At 46.7% G+C, this 10173-nt stretch overlaps 1 protein-coding gene across 1 annotated transcript in view; it reads right to left on the bottom strand.

Moving 5' to 3' along the window:
- The window catches only part of LOC104127227 (histone H4), a 2817-nt gene extending 888 nt beyond the window's left edge, over positions 1 to 1929 (bottom strand). Inside the window, exon 1 of the mRNA XM_035895395.1 lies at positions 1871 to 1929. Within this exon, the coding sequence (XP_035751288.1) occupies positions 1871 to 1929 (59 nt within the window). The remainder of the gene's footprint in view (positions 1 to 1870) is intronic.
- Positions 1930 to 10173: the final 8244 nt, after the last annotated feature.

Raw genomic sequence — 10173 nt, 5'->3', positions numbered from 1 at the left:
CCCCTTGCCCCCCCCGGACATGCTGATGCTGCTCGCTCCGCCTGCGCCCAGCTCTGCCCCGCGCCCGCCGCGCCGCGCTCTTTATGGGGTGGGAGCCGACCTGGTTGGGGACTGCGGACCAGGGGGGCGGGGCTTGGGCCCCGCTCCCGCCGCATCTCCCCGCCGTCCTTAGCGCGCACCCCGCCAGCACAGAACCGCGGGTTTCGTGCGAGTTTTCCTTCCCGGAAAGAATCCTTCTTTCAGCGAACAGAAGCGGTTCGCTGTTGCTCCCCTTTTTCTGTAGGTTTGGTTTCTTTTCAGACAGCGAGGGCGTTGGGCCTGTGTGTATAATAGTTTATATATATATTTTTAAATCTTTGATATGTAGTGATCATTTAGACATAAAGTCTTGATTACAGAAATCTGGCATCCCTGTTACTGAATCACTTAAATTGCTCTCTACTTTTTTACTTTGTTATTTTAAAATACAGGTATGTGTTATGCATTGCGGTTTCACCTGGTGGCAATGATTCTCACGTGTGCCTCCAGTATTTTCAATAGCGGGTCCTCATGTTCTTTTAATGGAGCATCTTGCAGCAAAATCTGTCCAATCATGTTTCTGAGAAATTCTACACTTCCCTCCCTTCCCCCCCTTTGAATTTCTGTATCATCTCCGTTTCCCGCCCTTTCTGAACTTTTTCTCTAGCAGAGGTTAGCAGCAACAGTACACTAATCGAGAGTTTAACCCTTGCGTGCTCCACTTTAATTTTTTTAAGGCAAACCGGCTCTTTTGGATGAATATTTTTACAGTACTTTCCAGTCTTGTGGTGGCATAGACAATAACGTGGCTATTTTTTAGAGAGTTTGAAAAATTATATACGTAAAATGAATTGTGGTTTTGTCCTTCAGGGGAACCTATTCAACTCTGGTTTTGCTTTCTTTTGGGGAGGAAAATCTTCTGAGGTTTTACTGTTGAAACAAGAAACAGTATTTAACTAAAATCGTTCGGTAGCTGGCTTTCGACCTGGAAATGATCAAGAAGGGTGAAAAAAGTTTCCAGGATTGAACCTTTGCTGCCCTCTCATGGACATTGTTTGGTGTTTTTTTCCCCCGCCTTACAAGAGGCTTTATATAATGTATCCTCTCCTAAAGATACTATGTAAGGTTAATCAACAATCAGTTGTTATTTTTGCTTAGGCCACAGATACAGGTGTTGCATCTACTTGCAGGGAAATCACTGATCCAGTGGCCCCTCACTGGCAGATGAAAATATTAAAGTCTGCCACATTGTTCATGCACAAGCTTTTCAGCATAGGCCCAAAGGAAACCCAAGTGGGGCAAGACAAACACCGACACACTGAAGGAGACATCCTAAGGGCTGAAACCAGTAACACATGTCCTGTTCCTCAAGGAACTTGACGGTATCCTAGGCTGGGCTATGGAGACAGTTCTGGAGTATAGTGGAGGTGCCACGGCTAAGTTCATGGTGTTGCCTTTCCTAAGGCCAGTTTGCTCCTTCCAGGGAGGGAAGTTCAGGGGCCATGACTGGGCTGCTGTGGGAGACCAAGCCACTGAGAGAAACTGGGCACTCTGCAGTCAGGTCCTCTGTCATTCCCAGATTTTGAGAGTTCGGGAGCTCTATCCTGCACTGGTAAGGAAAGACATTGGTAAGGTGTAAGATTTGCTGCAGGCTTTATTGCGCTCTGATACACGGGCAACTCCCCAGGATGTTACTAACAGAGTAGTTTAGCACTACCTGCTGCAGAGCTCCCTGAACCCACTCTGCCATGAAAATCCTGTTCTGCAGTCTGCTTGATCCTTGGGAATCTGACTATATCATAGGATCCCCCTGGAAGTTATTACCACTTGCAGACCCCTGCCATGAGGTTACCGGCCAATCCTGAGCTTCACCAAGTCATCTCCCCATGCAGTCCCTGATGACTTGTCCATCTCTGGAAAGCTGAGCTTTTGTTTCTAATTTTTTTCATGGGATAAAATTAAGTTAGAGCTTCGTAGTATAATCCTGCTCCGTAATCATAGAATCATAGAATCACTTAGGTTGGAAAAGACCTTTAAGATCAAGTCCAACCACTAACTTAACCCTGCCATCCCACATTCCCCTCATCCTATCACCCGTTACCAGGGAGAAGAGACTGACCTCCACCTTGCCACAGCCTTCTTTCAGGCAGTTGCAGAGGGCGATAAGGTCTCCCCTCAGCCTCCTCTTCTCCAGCCTAAACAAACCCAGTTCCCTCAGCCGCTCCTCATATGACTTGTGCTCCAGACCCCTTACCAGCTTTGTTGCTCTCCTCTGGATGTGCTCCAGCAGCTCAACACCTTTCTTGTAGTGAGGGGCCCAAAACTGAACACAGTATTCAAGGTGGGGCCTCACCAGTGCCAAGTACAGGGGCACAATCACTTCCCTACTCCTCTGGCCTCACGATTCCTGATACAAGCCAGAACGCCATTGGCCTTCTTGGCCACCTGGGCGCACTGCTGGCTCATATTCAGCCAGCTGTCAACCAGTACCCCCAGGTCTTTTTCTGCTGTGCAGCTTTCCAGCCACTCTCCCCCAAACCTGTAGCGTTGCATGGGGTTGTTGTGAGCAAAGTGCAGGACCCAGCACCTGGCCTTGTTGAACCTCGTACAATGATCTGCTTCTGCCCAGGAATCTGTGACTACATGTCATATTTCCCCCTGTCTCTTGCTGTCTGTATCCTTGTCTCCATGCTGTCCTTGGCAAAATGTCAGAACCCATTTGGAAATGGTTTAGTTTTTTTTTTTTAAATAAGTAGATATATACTTGTTCATAGTACTGTTTTTTAACTCATGACAGAAATTCATCTAATAAAGTGAAGCAAGGTTGCAGCTGAGTTCCCTCTCTTCTTCCTTCCCAGATGATTCCAAATTATACATCAAATTTCATCTGGTCTACTAGGTCTGTCTGATAAAATTAAATTGTAAATTGAGATAGAAATTTAACACCTTCTGCAAAGCTGCTAAGACTCATAGAATCATTTGCATTGGAAGGGACATTCAAAGATCATCTAGACTAACCCCTGTGATGTGGCTAGAGACATCTTTCACTAGATCAAGTGAAAGCCCTGTCCAACCTGACTTTGAACACTTCCAGGAATGGGGTGTCCACAACTTCTCTGGGAAGCCTGTTCCAATATCCTACCACCTTCATCCTAAAAAATTTCTTCCTTTTATCTACCCTCTTTCAGTTTAAAATCATTGTCCCTTGTCCTGTCACTACAGACCCTCTTTCTCATAAACTCCCTTCATATACTGAAAAGCCACAATGAAGTCCCACAGCAGCCTTCTCTGCAAACTTGCTGAGGGCCCACTCCATCCCATTATCTATGTCATTGATGAAGATATTAAACAGTATTTGTCCCAGTATGGACCCCTGAGGCACACCATCCATTATTCGTTTCCATTTAAACATTGAGCCATTGGCTGTAATACTTTGGATATAACAAATTCCCTATCCATTTAACAATCTGTCCATCGAATCCATACTTCTCCAATTTAGAGGTAAGAACATCATGGGGGACCATTTCAAAGGCCTCACAGAAGTCCAGGTAGATGACATCAGTTGCTCTTCTCTTATCCACTGATGCAGTCACTCCACTGTAGGAGGCCACTAGATGAGTCAGCCATGATTTGCCCTTGGTGAAGCCATTTTTGCTGTCTCTAATGAAGTCCCTGTCTTCCATATGTTTCAACATAGCTTCCAGGAGGATCCGTTCTATGGCTTACCAGTCACTGAGGTGAGGCTGACTGGTCTATAGGTCCCAGGGTCCTCTTTATTATCCTTTTTAATAATGTCTGTGATATTCCCTTTCCTCCAATCTCTGGGAACTTCAGCTGGGTGCAATGACTTTTCAAATATGATGAAGAGTGGCTTAGCAACTACATCTGCCAATTCCCTCAGGGCCCTGGGATGCATCTTATCGGGCCCCATAGATTTGTGTATGTTCATGTTCTTAAAATGGTCTGAAACCTGGTCTTCTGTGATGAGAAGGACTTCATTCCCCCAGTCCCTGCCTTGAGGTTCAGAGGCTTGAGAGATGTGGGAAGAGTGATTGCCAGTGAAAACTGAGGGGAAAAAAAAGAAAAAAAAGTTGAGTACCTCAGCCTTTTCCATGTCAATTGCCACTAGTTCTCCCATCTTATTTAATGGGCCAGGGGGCACATTTTCTTTAATCTTCCTTTTCTGAGGAAAAATAAAGGTTCTTTACTGCCCTTGTGTAGCTTGCTTTTCCCACCTAGGCACCTAGGGTTTTTGGGACAGTTGTCACATGGAATACTTCGTCTGTTTTTCTTTGACACTGGAGAAGAGGAAATACATCTGAAACACACCCCCTGTTAATGACAGAAGTCATCTGCTTCAGGAGTGCACGAATTCACCAGTCTGAGGCCTGAAAGGAGAGAGATGCTCGTGATAGTAAAGCCTTTTCTCTGACAGAAGGAGAAAAATATTTAAGGAGTTAAGAGCCAAATGGCCAAAGGCAGGCAACCAGGGAATGGGCACAGAGTTCTATTATGAAGATGGTAAATCTACGGTGAAAAAACCAGAGAAGCGGGGAAGATGTGGCAAAACACTGCAGTGGCAATGGCAATGTGCATTTTTACTAGGACAGTTACACACAACCGAATATGCATGAATATGCAGTATGCAGACCTAGTATATACAGTCTTGGCTGACTAGTGCCAACATACACTGGTCACTGAAAGAACAACAGGAACTCCTTTTTTTTTATTGTTTGATGAGAACAATAATCCTATTATTCTTTTTCTACATTACATTTTTTCCACAGGTCCTGTCAGCCCAATCCTGAAATCATTGAAAAGCAAACCCTGCAGTCCTTGGGAAAACCAAGCACTGGAGTTTCATTGATGTCCCAGCATGAGGCCTGCAGGAGTGATGAACAAAACTTGCATGGGAATGGAAGTGCAAAGAGATCACAAAAAACAATCTGCAAAGTGAAAATCAAAATAAAACACAACTGCAAATCTAGAAAGCATTGTCCAAAATTGAGTACATAGCATGAATGGGGACTCCAGGAAGAGTCACACTGATTACTTTGTTGTGTTTTGACAACTTGGTCTGGAGAAGAGAGATCTCAAATCCCACAGAGAAATGTGGCAGGTATCCCCCAGTAACCAGCACTGGACTAGGTACACTGTGAGCTAGGTGGTAGAAAAGAAACTTGTGGCACAAAACCTGTCTTGTGTAATCTTGCCAAGTCAAAGGTATCTGGGTGAAAAGTGATTCTGTACCTGAACTCAGGCTGGCCCAAATCTGTACTGCCATACGAGCAGCAGAGCACAGGTCTGGTATTAATGATATTCATATCACTCTCTTATGTTTGGGGACTCCGCACTGGCTGTCCCCACTACAGCTGTCTCCCTGGGTGCACTTGGTGGCTAATGCGAAAGGATGGGGAAATCCGATGGGTACCTCAAGGGGATTTGATTCTGGGTGAAAATAGCCAAGGAACAATGTTAATTGCCATATAATACTGTATGTCATCACTTCTATGGTTGCTAAATGCCGTATCAATGGTATTACAGTAAGAATTGCCCAGATTAATGAATAATGGACTTTGATGAAACCAAGCAAAGTGCAGCAGTGATGGAACCAGAACTGGCTTCAGCATGCAACAATCCAACACCACACATGATCTCTGCTGCCCAGGACTGTTACAATAGATGGAGCCCAAAGTCATGGACTAAAGGAACTCAACAGACATTTTAGAGGCATGGCCCATAGACTAAGGGGATGATAGCTATGTGTATATTTCATAGGAGTGGTGGTGATTAATTAGAATGTATTGGAACATGTGGGACCTGGACACAATGTAGATGCTCGTTTTGTATATTCTTATTCTCTCTTCCTTTGCTGTCCTATTAAACTGTCTTTATCTCAATCCACTGGTTGTACTTTTCCCCCCAGTTCTCTCCCCCTCCCATGGGGGGTTGGGGGGTGTATGATCAAGCAGTTGGTTGCTGAGCAGTGCTTACACTAAGTCCAGGACTTTCCAGCTTTCCCTGCTCTGCCGGGTGCACAAGAAGCTGGGAGGGGGCACAGCCCAGACAGCTGAGCCCCACCAGCCAAAGGGCTATTCCCGACCATATGATGCCATGCTCAGTATAGAAACTTGGGGGGAGTTGGCCAGGGGCAGCGATCACTGCTGGGGGACAGGCTGGGCATTGGTCAGTGGGTGGTGAGGAATTGCATTGTGCATCACTTGTTTTGTATATTCTTATTCTCTCTTCCTTTGCTGTCCTATTAAACTGTCTTTATCTCAATCCACTGGTTGTACTTTTCCCCCCAGTTCTCTCCCCCTCCCATGGGGGGTTGGGGGGTGTATGATCAAGCAGTTGTGTGGTGCTTAGTTGCCACCTGGGGTTAAACCACGACACCTGTGTTCCAGGCAGTGGTGTTCATGTTCCTTAAAGTCTGTAGTATGGGGAAATGTCCATGCAGTGAGACCATTGTAGAAATTTGAGAGATCTGCTATTCATCTCAGAATATGCATTAGTCTGAGCACTTTGCAAATGTGGAACAGGCTAGGGACATGACATAGACTATATAAAATTTCAATAAATTGAAGCTGCATGGCCATGGAGATGTCCTGTTATATAACATAAAAGTCTTGTTGGAATCTTATCTTGGGATATTAATACAACCCCTAAATGTGGTAGGAAACATCTAGGGAGGTTTCTGCTCATTGGTTCTTAGAAAAGGACACCCAGCTAAAACAGAGATGGTGATAGGGACATGGTGGGCAAGGAGGATGTTCCTTGCAAAAAGTGCACCCAAGGTCCAGAAACTGACCAGTTCATCAGCATTACAAGAAGACAAAATGAAATTACATGAGGCCCTCTTAGTTGTTTTGAGGTTTGATTTTTTCATTATGAGCACATGTCCCAAGTCCCTTTCCCATCTTAGCATATAGCACATCTTGGAAGATACTGAGCAAAGCTTTTTCCTTCTTTCCCCAGTTTCACGAGGCACCTTAACAGGTTTGAGAAAAGAAATTAATGCCAGATGCCCAAAAAGGATGTTGTACAACAAAGTGAGATGTGTTCCCCCTCCACTGCAATCAAAAATCATACACTTGAACCTCGGCTCAGCAGGTTAGCTAGAAATTTGAACAATCACAGAAGAATAGTATCCCCTGATATTTTCTTAGGATACCAACTTCTCTTATGACCAGAGTAGGAAACTGCTTCAGTAGCTGGAGAGCGGCCTGTTGAAGATGTTGTGGGGCTCTGAGGGACACACAGTGATCGGACACTGTGGCAGTGACTCAGTAATTTAAGATAAGCTATTTCTGAGGGAGAATCAGTCTGGAGTTGTGTACACCTGCTCTCGCAGCTGAACTGAGCTGGCATTCACGAGGCTAGCAGTGCACGGGCTGATGAGGAAAGAGGATGAAAAACAATGAATTAGGGGTACTGGCTGATATGCCAGTGGTGCAATTGGCATAAACGTGACATTACACTTGTCCCTGCAAGCTGATTTTTCTCAGGCCACTCTTGCTCTTTGTCATTGCAGTCCCTTTTTCCAGTTGGGGAAAAAAAAATTCCAGTAGGTCTCTATGCTATGCTGCCCAGCTCAGCTTTACACATTTAACAAGATTTTTTTGGTTTGATGTTAATTTTGCCCCTGTACTGGCCAGTATATCCACTGGAGCCAATACAGCTAGTCCATTCAGTGTTCCTGCGTACACATACACCCCCTTTCTGTAGTGTGGAACAATCTACTACATAATTTGGTAGCCATATCCAGCTAAGGACTATAAAACCTATTCAGCTGAAGCCACTGCTATATCCTCTTTGCCTGTAAAGGTATTTTAGACTGGTATTATTAACATCAGCCAGTGCTCTCCAGCACCACTTGTGTTCAGTAATGCACTAGTTTTCTAAATCTTAACTACTGAGGTGGGTAACTTCCCCAACTGAATTTTCTTAAAAAACAGTTATGATAATTTGAGTTTTCCCTCTTACCTCTCAGGAAAGGGAAAGAAGCACCCTGATGCTTCCCTCCAGTAAACCACAACAGGCCAAGAGTGAACTGCTGTCGTTACCGCAACTCATTCCAAATGCCAAAATGTCTATTCCAGGGCTGTCCTGCCAAGGTCAGTTCAATTAGCAGGGATGTGTTTGATACAGTTTTGCCCATGCTACTGTAACTGGGGTTTGCCTTTTCAGGCTCAGCTGTAAAGAAATAATTTAAGCATGAATATCACATTTGCTACAGCAGCACAGGTGCTGTTTGACTGTACCCAAGCAAAATCTACTCCCCTCTGACTTCTTGTAGCAGGCTAGAAAACCACAGTTGACCCACTCTCCTTGGGTCAGTGCACCTACTTGGGGGAAACCCTTTCAGAACTAGTGTGTGTGACTCCCAGCACCCTTTGCTTATAGTAACCATGAGAGTCTGGCAGGCACATCTCAACCCCAAACAGGGGCACAGGTATGGGAGCTCAGGAATTTGGGCTGTCAGGATGCAGGGACATGGCCCAATAATTTCAGGAAAAAAAGTGGGATGTGGATGCAGGTTCGTATGTCATAAACCCAAGCAAGTACCGAGAAGTCAGATACACCCTAAGAGGTAATGCAGAGGAAGAGTAAGAACAGCATTTCCGGAACTGGGCTTAACAATAGAGGCTCTGTGTTGTATTTCTTTCCCTTCTATTACGGGGACAGTCTTTGCAAAAACACAAATACTGGCATAATCAGATTCCATCATTTCTCCTCCAAACTGCAGGGATCCCATTTCATAGAATCATAGAACATTTTGCGTTGGAAGGGACCTTTAGAGGTCATCTAGCCCAAACCCCCTGCAGTGAGCAGGGACACCGCTAACCAGATCAGGTTGCTCACAGCCTTGTCCAACCTGGCCTTGAGTGTTTCCAGGGATGGGGCCTCCACCACCTCCTTGGGCAACCTGTTCCAGTGTTTCACCACCCTCATTGTAAAGAATTTCTTCCTTCCAGTCTAAATCTACCCTGTTTTAGTTTAAACCATTACCCTTTGTCCTGTCACAACCGGCCCTGCTAAAAAGATTTTCCCTGTCTTTGCTATAAGGCCCCCTTTAAGTACTGAAAGGCCACAATCAGGTGTCCCTGCAGCCTTCTCTTCTCCAGGCTGAACAAGCCCAACTCTCTCAGCCTGTCCTCATAGGAGAGGTGCTCCAGCCCTTGGATCATTTTTGTAGCCCTCCTCTGGACCTACTCCAATAGTTCTATGTCCTTCTTGTGCTGAGGGCTCCAGAGCTGGATGCAGTGCTCCAGGTAAGGTCTCACCAGAGCAGAGTGGAGGGGCAGAATCACCTCCCTCAACCTGCTGGCCACGCTTGTCTTGATGCAGCCCAGGGTACAGTTGGCCTTCTGGGCTGTGAACGCACATTGCAGGCTCATGTCCAGCTTTTCATCCATCAGTACCCCCAAGCCCCTCTCGGCAGGGCTGCTCTTGATCCTTTCTTCCCCCAGCCTGTTTTGATACTGGGGGTGGCCCCAAGTTTGTTTCTGGGCAATCCCTTCAGACACAGTAGGCTGACAGTGACTGACTTGAGATCAACCACCTTTGTTGAGAGCTGAGCAGATAATTCCACAAGATTCCCCATTCTCCTGCCTGCTGGGGAAGCGGTGGCACCAGCACTGTGAGAAAAGAAAGAAACAGCCTCTCCCCCCGCCCCTTCTCCCCAGCTGCTTCTCAGTGCTGGCCCCCAGGCAGAGCTCAGCAGAGCCACGGGCATCGCCTGAGCGCAGTGAAGGCGGCGGAAAGAGGGCACGGCCGGAGGGGGGGTGCGGCCGAGTCACCGGGAAAAGGCGGCGGCAGGGTTGGGAGGGCAGGCGGGGGGAGACGCGTGGAAGGCTCCGACCCCCGCGGGTTCCCACCGCTGCCTCCGAGCGGCTCAGCTGCCGAAACCAGCCGCCGGCACCCGGCTGAGAACCCAGCCCAGCAGCTCCAAGGCGCCAGAGGTTCGGCACCGAAGTTCGGCTCGAAACATCCGTGCCTCTCGGCCCCCGCTCGCCCTGCGATTTCCAGGGGAAGGGACGAGTCTGCAGGGGATAGAACCGGTGTGGGAGTGAAAAAGCCCGGGGCGGGGGGGAGGCGAGCACGTACCCAGGAAGTTCATAAACCTCTTCCGCCGAATAAAAAAAAAAACGG

This window comes from Egretta garzetta, unplaced genomic scaffold (assembly GCF_000687185.1).
Source record: "Egretta garzetta isolate BGI_Z169 unplaced genomic scaffold, ASM68718v1 scaffold795, whole genome shotgun sequence".
Taxonomy (NCBI): Eukaryota; Metazoa; Chordata; class Aves; order Pelecaniformes; family Ardeidae; genus Egretta; species Egretta garzetta.
This window is presented reverse-complemented; position numbering and strand designations above follow the sequence as displayed.